Here is a 15,392-nt window from a genome sequence, read left to right as displayed (position 1 = left end):
CCAAAATGGAAAATTTGTATCTCATTCATATGGATTGTAATCTTTGTTTTTTTAATAGCTACTCTTGATGCAGTTTAAAATTCCCTTATAGTTAAATCTAAAAGTGCATAAGAATCTTTTTTGTTGATATTCATCTCATACATATGCACTAACATGGATATGATTTTTAAACTGTAAAAGGTACAATTAGTGATCCATACTCTCTAAATTTTGGAAACCCATATTTTGATATCTTAGAAATCTACTTCAATCGGTATCCATATGCTTCACATTGAATTGGATCACTAAGTTGTAAATTACATGCATAACTTGTCTTAATGATATGAATGCTTGTGCAATTAACCTTAATAAGCTAGGTGCACCCAAGGTCAAGCTAGGTTCATCATCAAGAAGGCAACACAATGATGTATCAAGAAAAGGAGAAAAGGCTCCTATTCTTAACGCTAGCTTTTATCTATGTGATTAAATATTGACTTGAAACCATGTAAGATGGTTGTCAAGTATATGTGGGTGCCTACACAAAGAGAAAGGCCACAATAAGAAATGTGTGGGTACCCAAGGCTCTTACTACTAATCTCAAAGGACCCAATTCAAATTGGGTACCAAAATACGAAGCTTAAACTTGTTTTGCAGGATCACTCCTTAAATGGATCAAGCTGGGTGTTCGATAATGGACGTATAAATCATATTTGGAGATAGTAGCAAGGGTGGTAACAACTGAATCTCAAGTGCATATTATTTTCAAATCTTATCTTTTTTGTGACTTATGTAGCCACTAAGGAAAAAGAAGCACTTGAGGATATACATCAGTTGTTGATTATGAAATAAAGGTCTAATTGGAAGATGAATGAATATTATCATATGGTGAACAATCCAAAATTATGTGACGTATTCTCTATCTAGTTAATTTGGATTTGATTCTTCTTTATTAGACACTCACCATAATATGGATTAAGTCAGCCCTTTAGACTTCATTGAACAACCATGCATATTATCCATGTCATTCAAAATATATTGTGCATGAGGGCTCAAGGGAAATTTAGTCCATATTATGATGTTTCTCTATTTTAGCAACTCGCTTGCCTTCCACATATAAAGGGTTGCTAAATAAGAAACTAGTGCTTGTGCTACTAATGTCATCTCTTGTGTTGAGTTTATCCATAGAAAATCTATGTTAAGAGATGGTGCTTGTTTTAAATTGGATAAATCACAAGCTTAAAGGATACTATTCAACTAAAGTAAGAAGTTGATAAGAGGCCAAGGTATGAAAACTTCCTCTCCTTCAGTTGTTTTAGTATTCTATCCTTAGTGGGATGTTCCATAGTATAGGTTAATTTCCTTGCAATATAAAATGTTCAATAGTGCATATAACTTTGACATCAACTATATGTGTACACTAATTTAAAGGAATTTAATCTATCTTTTTGGGTTTCAAGAATGATGATTCATTTTCCATCCACATATAAGGATCATCATTTGTGAAACCCTCCCTTGTGTTTCTAATGCTCTCTTTTCTAAGTGTTTCAATAAGGTCCTTCCAAGTGCTTTCAAGATGGATTCAAAATCCACGGATATAAGAGTCTTGGTTGTTTCAATCATTGAGTTTCAATGAGTCTCATATTAAGTATGATTGAACCAAGCCAAGATCAATGAAGTTCAAGATCGCCTGGTTGGATGAAATCCTAAAGAGAAAAGAGATCACAGTGATTCAAGAAGGGAGTTATACTTTTTTTGTCAACCAAATAATGAAGATGTAGTGACATATTTATATGATATCCTTCATTATGAGGTTTTGAGGTTCATATTAGCATGCTTTACCCTTCAGGATTTCAATTGATATACTTTCAATTCTTAAACTTTCAATTGGTTTAATTTCATCATCTATGTAAAGCATGTTATGTTAAACCAAGATATAGTGCAAACATCTCCTTTAACCTCGTATTGTTGATGTGCATAAGTGTACTTTGTGTACTCTTGCATGCACAAATTGAGGGAGAGTTTAGCCTATATCTTGTGAGACTAATGATTTCTTTCAAGTTCATGTTGTGTAGTCTCACACCTTGGAGAACTTCAAATGAGGATGAATGGTTCCATAGAAATGAAAATGAGTTTCTCTTGATCGTTTGAGGAGGATAAGTTTCTCCTTGAAATGTCAAACCTATCAAAAGCTAAGATGGAAATTCATGATTATAATGGAGGCCATGTGGCGTAGAATAAAGGTGTGTCACTCCATGAATTATTGTATTATATTTGTGTATCTAGGCTCTTACATGCTAGTGAGTGCATGTATATGCAATATCTTAAGTCACATCATAAGGTTGCACTTGTGGTGACGATTAAAGAATCTCTAGATATTTGATTAATACCTCCTGTGGTGATATCATAAGTTAGTCTTAAGTCATCCTAGTGAGGTATGAGTCAAACATGCTAACTTCTCAAGAATCTTGGCTTAAAATATTGCATATCATGTCTATTAGTATACCTTTTGATTATGAGTAATTCCTTCAATTGGTACAATTTCACATTTTCATACTTTATTTGTACCAAGGTTCAAATTGTAGAACTTAATCTCCGGGCCTCACAAGTCCAAGTGCATAAGCTAAACAAGTACTCATCACTTGTATGCATATATTTAGGGGGAGAATGGTCTATAATTTGAATCTTTGAGACTAACTTCATTTTCAAGTCTATTATGTGTGTAGTCTCAAATTAGAAAGGAATCTTCAAGCAAAGACAATAGCTTCCACTGCAAATTTTGATGGGTATCAAAGATTCTTTGCACCAATAAATGTATCTTCTATACATTTCATAAGAGAATGAGTTTCTCTTGTATATGCTACTCCAACGTCATCTAAAATTGGTAAATATGTAGCACATCTTTTTGGATTACAAATGTCCGAAGTAGCATAGCTTATAAATTCTCCTGTCTAGAACTTAATTGATTAAATAGTGCACATGTTTCTTATGTTGCATGATTATGTTCAATTGATACTCCGTTTATGCCAATGGTACTTTAAGTTGCAAATAAGTACTCTCAACAGATATCAATTGAATTCATATATATATGTGTGCACTAAAACTTGAGGAGAACTTAGTGTAATATGCTATTAGTGATCTATTTATCTATCAAATTGTATCAATTGGTGTTTTTCAATTGATATTTTTCATACATGATCACTAGTTGCATAATCCATACTTGTGCAATTTTCATGTTGCCTCTTGTTGTGATAAGAAAATGCTAGGTGACATCTAGACTCCAGGTATCAAGATTTATCCTTCAGTTAGTATGACAATCTTCATTTGATATCTTGGACCTATGTCACAATTATGCCAATAAGAGCTTGCAAATGAATTCTAAATCCAACACAAGTCTGGAAACCCCTTGAAAAGGTAAAACACAAAGGTACATCACTTATGACACTTATCCATTACCTTTGTGCCATCTAAGGATCCCTTTCATGATAGTGTGTTCACATCTCGCTTAATCATAATTTCTACCCTTTATATTCTTTGTATCCTTTTTGGAGATTTATGACAAAGGGGGAGAAATTTGCATTAAAGCTTATCTTTATTTTTAAAAAGGGGAGAAATAATTAACAAAAAGGGGAAGTCATAAGAAAAACATAAGATGAAGAAAGTTGATAAGTGCATTCCATGTCATGAGCATCACGTTTATTTTATGACACACTGCACCCTATGAATAGTATGATATAAGTTGTCTATACTTTGACCTAAATATGTGCTTTTGGCATTTGAGTACAAAAGTGTTATTTTCTGAAATGCACATATTTAGGGGGAGGAAACTATATCATAGGATTTAAAATCTTATTTATCAAATCTTATGTAAGCTTTAAATGTGTTGTCATCAATCACCAAAAAGGGGGAGATTGAAAGTGCATTCATCCCTTTTGTGAGTTTTGGTGATTTGGATAACAACACATTTAAAGGTCTAACGAGTTTGCTAAGTGTTGAACAGGAAATTCAGTATGATGAACATACTTGAATAGTGTATAATGATCAGTGAACAAAGGTTCAACACGAGGTTAAATAACCAATGAGACAATGCAAATGGATATAATATGATCTCTATATTGGTTTGAATATATGGACAAGACCTGAGAAATCACTACATACATATGACCAGAATAGAGGACAAAGTGATTTAGAGGATTGGTCAAGCCAAAGAGAATAAGATATGAGGAATCGTGAATTGGCTTGACCATATTACTATCAGTCCATATATGCTTCTATGAGAATCAAACTAGAGCTTGATTAATCTTAACAGTTATATCTAGAAGACATTCAAGCAAGGTTCACAATATTGAAGAAATGATTCTCTCAATGGATGCTCAATATGATGTGACTCAAGAATGGCTTGATAGGGTGAAGATAGCAAGGAAAGGGCTTCGAGGAACTAAGCGAAGGTGAAGGCCAAGCGACGGCTTGTAGACCGAGGTACCATGGCTAAGGTGAAGAAGAGAGTACTTGCACTAAGTCGATGAACTAATCAGCTATGAAGAGTTATAACATGTTGATGCATCAGCAAGGTGACTTGAAGCCATGTTTTGAACTCATACATGGTGATATGGTACAAGTCACAGGATTTGATTTATGTTTGCTTCAAAAGGTGAGACAAAGATGTTTGTGATCCTTATGAAGCAACGCCATGGAGAAATCACACATGAGACACCAATGACTCAAGGAGTTTACTTCATTATATTTTATTTAACTTGAGTATAGGAATCGTCGTACTATAAAGGGGGATCCAAAAAGAAGGTTGGTGTTTGCCAAAGCTCAAACCTCTCTATTCAAAAGCTATTTTTGAAAAGCAAAAATCTCTTTAACGTTCTATGGTTGACCGTGGTTAGGGTTGAGAAACCTAGAGTGTTCTTGCTGAAAAGCAGCTGAACTTCTTCAACTGCAGCTGAGCTTTCCAGCTGAACTTGACTTCAGCTGAGTTGAGCTTCTTCAGCTGCAGCTGAGCTTTTCAGCTGAGCTGAACTTCAGCTGAGTTGAGCTTTCTCAACTTCAGCTGAACTCAACTTCAGCTGTGAACCTCTTTGACCATACACCAGCTGAACTTGCCTCCGGGCAGTTGAGCTAGGGTTTTCTCTCCTAAACTCTCTGGTCAAGACCAGTTGAACTGGTCCTGAGGGGCAGTTCAGCTGGTCTCTGACTCCTCTGACCTCTGACCAACAGTCTGCAAGTCAGACTGGCAAACAGGTCGCCAGAGGTGTCAGAGGCGGTTCAACTGCCCTGGGGGGCGGTTCAACCGGTCTGGTCAACCCTGACCAGTCTGCAGGTCAGTCTGCGCGTCAGTCTGCCAGTCAGACTGGCAGACAGGCTGCCAGGCCTACCAGGGGAGGTTCAACCGCCCTAGGGCGAGGTTCAACCGGTCTCAGGCAGAAAAATCTGCCCAACGGCTAGTTTTGAGCTCCACCTATATATACTACCTCCTACCTCTCTCCCAGTAGTAGTGAGCATGATTTGAACTCCATTTCTAACCCAAGAAACACCTCCCTCTCCCTCACACACATCTCTTGCCTCTCCCATTTCAAATCTTTGGAGAGGAATCTTTGAGTGAGCTTGAGAGCTGCGGTTTTGTGCTTCATCTCTAAATCTCTCTTGCTCTTCTTCTTCATTCGAGCTTTGGTACTACATCGAGTTCTTTGTGGATTCATTACTCTTGGAGCTCCTAGCTCCTAGACGACTAGGTGTCTCTTGTGAGTCTCCAAATCTTGTGGAAGACCACAAGAAAGTTTGTATTACCCGCTCGTTTGAGCAAAGATTATTGTGTGGGCTTGACCTTTGTGGTCGGCAAAGGGAGGATTAGGGTTGAAAGAGACCCGGCTCTTTGTGGGCGCCTCAACGAGGAAGTAGGGCACCTTTTGTGGTGTGACCGAACCTCGGGATAAATCTTGTGTCTCTTGTGTTCTTGCTCATTGTGTTTGTTAGTGTTCTTCGTTCTCTCACCATTCCGTGGAAGATTGTTTATATCTTTTTGGTGTGTGGATTTTGAGAAGTGCCCTTCTCTGATCTACTACTTTGAACCCTGTGGATCATTTAGAACATCTCATTTCCAAAGTTAACTGGGTGAATTTCGAGATCAATTCAGTTTTACCCAGTTTGCTTCTAGTTTTTGTTGAAAAAGTTTTAACTTGCCTATTCACCCCCCTCTAGGCAACTTTCAAAAACAAGAGAAACCCGAAGGTGACGAGTTTAATAAAATTCATTTTTAGCGTCCTCGCGGACCGTCCAAGGTGGACGGCCGGACCGTCCACGACTGCTTTATCTAACATCTGATGATGCATTTAATGCACTTATAGCCATTGATATATCTGTTACTGCTGACCGTTGCGATTTCAGTCGTTGAGGTGCAGGGGCAGACCGTCTGTACCAGGAGTGCGGACCGTCCGCGGTTGGCAGAAAGTGGGCAACAACTAGAAAGTGGTTGGTGGCTATAAATACAACCCCAACCACCTCTATTCACTTGATCTAAGCATCTCATTCATTCACATTCAATATAAGAGCAAGCCCTTCATTCCAAGACACATTCAAAGCTTCCAAACTATTCCAAGTGACATAATTGTGACTAGTGATTATTAGCAATTAGTGTCTTGGAAAGTCTAGAGATAGTGTAGTCTTGTGATTTTCTTGTTGCTCTTGTTGCTTAGTTTTCTCAATCGTGATTTCTTCATCTCCTTCTAAACTCTCAAGTGACTTGTAAAGCTAGCAAGAGACACCTAATTGTGTGGTGATTCTTGCGGGGTCTAAGTGACCCTCGAGATTAAGAAGAAGCACTCAACCGGTCTAAGTGACTGTTTGAGAAAGGAAAGGGTGGAAGAGACCCGACCTACGTGCCCTCCTCAACAAAGAATATGTTCTTTGGAACTATACCTCAGGAAACAAATCGTTGGGTTCATCTATGCTGATCATTACCTTACATTTTGATTCTTTCCCTCCTCTCTCTCTAAGTTCTCTTGCTTATAATCTTTTTGAGCTAACTCCTAAAGTTATCCACATTGATTGATCAACTCATAGAAAGAAGAACTTTCTTCCGCACTCCGATTTTGTTATTATCCATTTCTAATCCTAACCCCTGGGGTGAAACTCGTGTTTAAAGTTTATAATTTTTAGGTTTCTCCTATTCACCTCCTCTAGGTGACTTTCAGATACAGCAACAGAGAGAACTATTCGAATGCGACATCTGCAACTGCTTTCTGGGCAGCTAAATAACTTGTGGATTTGTACCAAGAGCCCTCAGAAAATATTTTGCGAGTGCAGGCCATCGGATGGTGGGAGTAGGAGACAACACGGGTGGAGGTGGGAATTGGGATGTCACAGTTTTCACCCAGCCCCTGACCGTGACAACAATCCTCGTGGTGGTGTCGTAGGCGACGTACGATGTTGGCTCCGACATTTTTTAACTCTTTTTCTACTGCTGGTATCGTAGTTGTACCCTGAGTTTTGCCTACTTGGGTTAAAAGAGAAAAAATGTCACTCTCCAGGCGCCCTAGATGCACCGTTTCCAAATCCATTGTCTCACTTATATTAATGCTGGGATTGGGCTAGGCCGGGCCAGTCTAGCCCAAGCCCTTCCTGTTATGCTTCGGGTCAAACGGGTTCGACCCAAGAAGGCCCAAAAAAATATGTGTCGTGTCGTGCCAGTCCAATGAGTATAAACAGTGGGCCAACCCAGCGCTAAGACATGTCGTGCCTTCGTTGGGCCGTGCCGCCCCATATATTTAAACTACATAAAATCTAAATATTACAACCACATAAAGTTCATAACTTACTAAATTAAAGATATTAGACAATGCTAGCATCATTTAACCACATAAAGTTCAAATATTATAATAATATAAAGTCTATGACTTACTAAATTAAAGAAATTAAACAATATGAGCTTCATTAGGCCATATGCCGGGGGCCCGACGAGCCGACATTTGAGGTCCGACATATGCCTGTCTTCGGGTCGTGCCAACCTGGCCCATATTATTTTATGTCGGACCATGCTTTTGGCTCTTATTTTTGGGTCATGTCCGTGTTGGCTCAAAAAGTCCAGCCCATATTTCCAGCACTATTCTCACTCCTTTTTATTTTAGCCCTGTTGTACAACCGATTGACACCACTCAACGTGTTCGGTGCCCCCACGTGGTTGCAGCCCGGTTCACATGCATTATATAAACATTAGTTAAGGGGCCGATAGAGCCAACGCTCGCGTTTGCCAAACCCATAATCACACAGTTTCCGATTCTGATCAATCTAGTGCCTAAACTAGATTGTGATCTATGTCGATGGACTTTGGTGCGCCAACACCACCGATGAACGATGCCAAGAACATGATGGGAGGGACACAAGGAGGAGGAGGCCATCCCTCTTAGAACATTGTCGCCATAGCCACTGCCGCCGCGCTCAATGCTAATTAGAAAGTAAGTCTCTTAAATCTCTCGGTTAGATTAGGATCCCACATCACAGAGGTTCTAGGCACTCGAATTGGCTTTCTAGGGACTTAGATAAGATCCTAAGCATATGATATTTCTATCAATAGATAGTTAGATATAAATAACATCACAAATTGCAGTGATGTAGTTTTAGCCCTTTTAAAATAAAAAAGTCATTATATCATTTATGCACATATATAGGAGAAAGTTTTAGGAAATGTACGAGCTAGCATAATCATTATAATCTAAAGAATAATCATGAATAATATTTGTACATTTCGGTATAATTGCACCAGAGCTTTCATTTTTATCACATAGGAGTATATTGATGCTGCATATTAAATAACATTGCGGTTTATGTGATAAGTATATGTATTGTAACAATAATTGATCATGCTCCTATAATGTAGCCATGTGGCGTACTCTATGTTGCACACAAGAGTCTGTTTGGATTCAGGAGCTAAAGCAAACTGAATAATTTTTTAGTTACTTTAAGTTTTTTTTCTATTTGGATGTTCAGCTCCAGAATCCAAACAGTCCTAAAATATGAGAATAGTTTGATGCGCATCCTAAAATATAACCCTACAGGGCAAGCGCGCAGGGCAGGCCGCAGAGGTATGCCTAGGGATGTAATATGGTTCGGAAAATATCCGTCCGGATCCGGATTCGAAGATGGTGAACACTGGTTCGGATAGAATTTTCGGATATCCGGACTTTTTTTCGGATAACGGATACGAATACGGATATTTTGTTCGGATATCGAATTCGAATACAATATGTCTGATATCCGTCGGATATCGAATATCCGGATATTTTCTCGGATAAATCTTTTCGGATATCCGGATATCTTATTCGGATAGCTGTGTGCATTTTTTTTATTTTTTGTAGAAATAAATTAATAATACACAAATAGTCTCAGAAATTCATGAAAATTTATGGAGGCATACCATATGTCCACATATAATCCTCCAAAATATTTGGACCATAAAATCTACAATATGATAGTGTTTCTTTCATTTCATTTTCACTTGTTGTGTGAAGTACACGTGAAATCACTCTAAGTATCCAAGTTCACTTTATCATTTTCATGTGGAGACTTCAGGTTATATTTTTATAGAATGTTTATTAGTTTTGGTAACTTATTTGCATTTGATGATTTTATTGAAAATAAATTAATAACATGCATATAGGCTAAAAATTCATGATTTTTTTACAAAAAACATGACATATGTACACATATAATACTAAAAAATGTTTGGACTCAAGGAGTGGATACATGATTAGAACCATGATATGTGTGGAATGATGTATTACATGATATCCGACAAAAAAATCGTTACCGACAATATCCGTGTCCGACTAGTTCCGTATTCGACATACAACTATCCGTATTTGTATCCGAGAATATCCGTATTCGTATTCGTATCCGAAGCTATCCGTATTCGAATTCGAATCCGAATAAAAATATGAAAACAAATATGATTTCAGTGATATCCGTCCGTATCCGATCCGATTACATCCCTAGGTATGCCAGCCGCGACGTCGTGCCGGGCGGAGGGTTTTGCCGAGATTTTCCCAAAAAAGGGCATTGCCACCCGCACCGAGAAAAGAAAACGATACACGCCGCGATAGAAACACTCAGACACACCCTCTCCATCCGCCCCTCCTCTTCCTCCTCCCGGTCGCGGCTTCCCCCGATTGGCATCCGGGGCGGGCCCATCCCCCACCCGGCCGCCGCGCGCGTCCATGGACGGCCTGCACGGTACGGACGCCTGCTTCTCCCCCGCGAGGGCCGTCTCGCCGCAGGTGAGGCTCCCGGGGCCGCCGGACGTGGGCAGGTAAGCCTCGGCGCTGGGGTTGGGGCGGGTTCTCCTGTAAGGACGAAAGTATTGGTCCTTTGATGTTCTCGTGGCGGCCGTCTGATCTGTGCGTCGATTTCTCGTCTCCTTTGTGTGGTCGGATTGGGTTGCCGCCGGTGGCGCAGTCAGTACCTGGCGGAGCTACTGCAGGAGCACCAGAAGCTGGGACCCTTCATGCAGGTGCTCCCAATCTGCAGCAGGCTGCTGAATCAAGGTGAGAGGTTCGATCCGAGTTTTATGAAAAAGGTGCTCTCGTTGCTGGTATGTTTCTTGTGCGGATAGCATTGCTGCTGCGGATTGGATTTCCGAACTTCTCTTGCTATACAACGTGGCCTATTCGATGTAACTGGCTCTCTATTTTGGCTGCTATGTTTTCGGGTCTTACGATGATATGAAAAATCTCATTCGCTCTTAAGAGACACATTGCCTTCTCTTAGGTGTCAGGATTTTCATGTTCCCATGTCGATGTTTATGTGCTAACGCTTGCTTATGGATGATGCATGATGCCAGAAATAATGCGGGTGTTGAATATACGGCGCCAGCATGGTGCTGCTGTGGACTTTGAGAAGTTTGCAGCCGCAAGCCCCAACCAGATACATCCGTCACCCCCCATGCCGAACTTTTGTGGAAACGGTTTTAGTCCATGGAATGGGATGCATTCAGAGGTAACTGCTCCAGTTATCTTGTTCACTCAGTCGGCATGGGCTGTAAAAAAAAGCTTTTGTCAAAAGGGGAAGCTATATAAGATATAACTAAAATATAAGTTGCTCTGCGTTTTCGGAAGTAGAAACGGTTTTCAGAGGGTACTAAATTTGTGGACTTATATATACTAGATAAGTAGATATAAACCAACAGGTGGTCCTCCACGAAACTTTTTGAGTTCCAAGTGGCATTACCATCGGTTTCTCTTTCATTTAGGCCTTGTTCGTTTGTGTCGGATTGCACCCGGAATCGTTCCGGCTAATCAAACTTTATATAAATTAGAGAAGCAATCCGGTTAGGAATCAGTTCCGACCCACTAATCCGGCACAAACGAACAAGGCCTTAATTTGTGCTGTTAATCCACTTCCCCTCCCCATTTCAACATCCTTTGAATTAGAAAGCACGATGGAACTATGTAGTCACTATATCAATGTAACACATATATTGATCTCCACTCTCCTTCACTTCCTTCTTATTGTGTTATTTCCAAGTACGCGTACTCATCCTTATTACATAAGAGATTGCATGTAACCAAATGCAATTGACACTTGAATTATCAAATATACCGCTAGCACACAAAAGATTGCAAATAAACATATGGTGTTTAAGCGCATAACATCGTAAAAGTGAAAATGGTTGGTGCTAACCAATAATTATTTTTTTTGTAATATTCTTTTAACATTATATTTTATTCCTTTTCAATATTATGTTTTTCTTTCACCACTGAATTCCGAACCTGCCAGGGTAGTATTCTTGTCGATTTCTGTCTTATTTGTGTTCCAGTTCTCTCATTTGTTAGTGGATGATTAAAACCTGTATCCTAAAACACTTACATCTACAACTCATATTGTCCATAGCATCTGAATATTCTATGAACTGCACACTTGACATGGAGAGATGGCATGTCTGCCATATTGAGCTCCATCTTGTAGCAAAGTGTTTGGAAAGAACTTAAAGACCCTGCCTGCAATACATCCAACAGATGCTTGAAAAGAAGCAGACCTAAATCTTTCGATACTGAAAGAAGGTCTGTGCTTAATGTTATATACTCTTAGAGGAAAAAGAGCACGTAACATAGTGGTTGCAAGTGCTTTAGTAGCACTTCCATGTCTTGGGTTCAATTTCCAGTGGAAACGAATTTAGGCTGGTTAAAAAATCGCCTCATAAGCAAAGCTGGAGATTAGGGATTTTCTCGGCTTGCAAGGTTGAGTTCTTCTACCTTATTAGCAATGCCCTGGGGGATGCCATACCTCTGGCTGGTCATGTTTTTTTTAATATATTCTTAGAGGAAATATAAGATCAAACTGATATTTTTCTCCTTTAATCTAAGTGGAGGATTGATATTATGTACTTGCACAAAAGAACCAATATCTGCCTTTTGTGACTAAAGAACTCATGCACTACCCTAGTACTGGACTTGAAATGTGTAGAAAGGGGATTTTTAGTTTTAGAAAACAGACCTTTTCAAGCTTGCACCTGTGGCTGAACTAAGTTGTAACAGAATTTTGGACATACTATAAAAAACATTTGTAAGCCGAAGGTAAGACTTGTTCGATTATGTTTTTTGTTCTTGGTCAATGCTATAGCATTGCCTGTTTGTTTTGATGACGATGTTTTTTTTACTCTTGAGTTTTTATGACAATGTTGCCCTTCTTAGTTCCTGCATCCTATATACTACGTCCAAAGAAGTACATCACCTTAACACTAATGCTATTGATCAGAGAGTAGGTGTTCCGCAAGGAGCTATGGGTTGGCAAGGACCCCCACAGAGCCCTGCTTCTTATATCGTCAAGAAGATTTTGCGGTTGGAAGTACCGACAGAAACATACCCTAATGTATGTCTTCATATTTCGTACTTGCAAGGGTAGGTACAGCAGTATGACACCAGTACTTGACCTTCTTGCTGTTTTTGTACAGTTCAATTTTATCGGTCGTCTTCTTGGACCAAGGGGAAATTCTTTAAAGAGGATTGAAGCCTGTACAGGCTGTCGTGTATTCATCAGAGGGAAAGGCTCAATTAAAGATTCTGGCAAGGTCAGCATTACTCAAATGACTGCATGATTGATTTAGGGTTTCGTTTTTGTAAGTAGGCATTGATTGATCGTGCTGCTTTTTTCATCTTGTAAAGGAGGAACAACTCAAGGGAAGACCTGGCTATGAACACTTGAGTGAACCCCTCCATATCTTGATTGAAGCTGAGTTACCTGCTAATGTGATTGATGCAAGACTTGCAAAGGCACAAGAGATCCTTGAAGAGTTGTTGAAACCAGTGGTATGCATATGTTTTCTCAGTTTTATCTTCCTTTCTGCTTTTGAATCTGCAGCTTATCTCAAACATGTGGCAAAACATCCAGACGTGCCAAAAAGGGAGAGGTTTTAACAGCTTAGTGTACTCCACAAAGGAATAGACAATTAACTTATTTGACTTCTGTTTCTGAACCACAATTATTTGTTATGTACCTGTAACAGGACGAGTCACAAGACTACTACAAGAGACAGCAACTCCGAGAACTTGCCATGTTGAATTCGCCACTCCGAGAGGAGAGTCCACGTTCAGGCGGTGCTCCTCCAAGTCCCTTCAGTAAGACTGTCTCCGGTAGGCCGAATAAAACAGGGGACACAGAATTGTAGATGACACTGTTTACCACTGTTTGAAGAGAGAAGTTTGAAATAGGATCTACTGGAGATAGCCTAACGGCGGCATGAAAAGAGTGAAACAATGACACCCATTCCTCCATCTTGATCCTCCGGCAACCCCACTTAGTCCATGCCTTCACATCCTATTTTCCATGAGCAAAGCTTTCATGATGGTGTTGGTAGTGTGTGACATCCTTTAATGTACTAGCAGGTGAATTTTGATCTCCCATCCCATGTGACATTAACCTTGAGTGACAGATGACTATGCGTAGTGTATCCTCTATGACTGTATAATTAGAACATTTGATTTATTTGTTACTGGTAATGCTGAGAGATAGTACTGTGCAGAATTCGGAGTTACAGTGTAGTGTGCCAATATTTATCTCAAACCTGTTTGATTTTCAGTTCAACATATTTGCACTGAGGACAAGGGTTGTTGGCACGACGATCATCGTGGGAGGAAGGGAGCTTTGCCATAGGAGCGACTACCGTGGCCATGACCATGGGAGGAAGGACCATGACGACCCATGTAGTTGGTAGAGACATTGTATTGTAAATACAATTTGGCCACGTGTTGGAGTTGGTAAGCCTCAAGCACAACTAGGTTTGCGAATATGTAGTCGAGGGGAGTGGCTCGGTCTTAGTCGTCGTGGAGGTGATGAATGGGTCATAGTCAATCGAGAGCCTTGCTAGGAGATAGGCGAGAACCTCGTCATCACGGAGAGGGCATTGGTGTCGACAAGCTCCGTAACCTTGCGAAAGATGTCGATGAGTCCCATGACCTTGCGAAATATGACAGACATATCATGTTTCTTTGATGCAGCGAGATCCACAGATTTACATCGTGCATGCCTTCATGGATGAGCCAAATTGCTTCTAGAGTGAGTCCCAGACCTTCTTGGAAGACATGGACCTCCGGTCATTTGGCTAAAGAGATTTTGGTGTTTGATGATCAACATAACATATGGACTAATACGTTTCCTACTGTTTGTATTTATAGTTTACAAGATGCGAAAATGATTGGACTAAGGCATTGAGGATACAACACCTCAAAAGAAGACATAAAAGAAACATAGAAGTCCAAGACTCAAGAACAAAAAAACCCAAGAAAACAACGAAGAAATTCATGAAGAGGACAGTCAGCTAGCGCACTGGCGGTGCATCAGATAGTGAACAGTAACCTATATGGTGGGACACCAAACACTCTGCACAGAGAGGCCCACAGATAGACGCTCTCGGGCTGTAGCACCGGACTGTCCGGTGTGCACCGGACAGTCTTGCAACGGTCGGATCCAACGATCGACTGCTGCAGACCCCAACGGTCGGATGACGTGGCTAGGGCACCAGGCAGTGAACAGTGCTTGTCTGGTGTGCACCAGACTGTCCGGTACGCCCGTCGACAGAAAACCGCTGCTTCTGTCTAATGGCTATAACTGAGGGGAAGGCTATAAATACCCATGAACCAACCATTTGAAGGGGCAGAGCCCAAGCAACATACCAAGGCATATTGTAGACATTTCCAAGTGCTCAAATACCCAAGTGCTTAATAGAATAACTCGATGATTAGCGTAGGTGCTTTGCGAAATACTTAGGTTAGTTAGACCGCATTAACGCTTACTCTAGGTGAATTCTAGTTAGTTGAGTGAGTTTATAAAACCACATAACCCCTCGGCCCTTGCGCGAGCCGTAGTAATTGTACCGAGTGGGGCGAGAGTCTTGCGAGACCGTTACAATCGTGTTTGTGTCACGG

At 40.2% G+C, this 15,392-nt stretch overlaps 1 protein-coding gene across 2 annotated transcripts; it reads left to right on the top strand.

The window, feature by feature from the left end:
- The first annotated feature begins 10,089 nt into the window (after nucleotides 1-10,089).
- Nucleotides 10,090-14,460, top strand: LOC100382071 (KH domain-containing protein). 2 transcript variants are annotated; one of them, XM_035961526.1, is made up of 7 exons: nucleotides 10,090-10,250; nucleotides 10,429-10,517; nucleotides 10,814-10,968; nucleotides 12,727-12,840; nucleotides 12,923-13,039; nucleotides 13,134-13,277; nucleotides 13,475-14,460. In XM_035961526.1, the coding sequence occupies exons 2-7, from the start codon at nucleotides 10,478-10,480 to the stop codon at nucleotides 13,634-13,636; spliced, it is 732 nt and encodes a 243-aa protein (XP_035817419.1). In that variant the 5' UTR covers nucleotides 10,090-10,250; nucleotides 10,429-10,477; the 3' UTR covers nucleotides 13,637-14,460. The 2 variants fall into 2 exon arrangements, with proteins under 2 accessions (XP_035817419.1, NP_001168305.1); NM_001174834.1 differs by having other exon boundaries at nucleotides 10,106-10,282; nucleotides 13,475-13,988.
- Nucleotides 14,461-15,392: the final 932 nt, after the last annotated feature.

This window comes from Zea mays, chromosome 8, assembly GCF_902167145.1.
Source record: "Zea mays cultivar B73 chromosome 8, Zm-B73-REFERENCE-NAM-5.0, whole genome shotgun sequence".
NCBI classification, from domain to species: domain Eukaryota; kingdom Viridiplantae; phylum Streptophyta; class Magnoliopsida; order Poales; family Poaceae; genus Zea; species Zea mays.
Note: the sequence above shows the minus strand (reverse complement) of the source record. Positions and strands in the feature narration are given on the sequence as shown.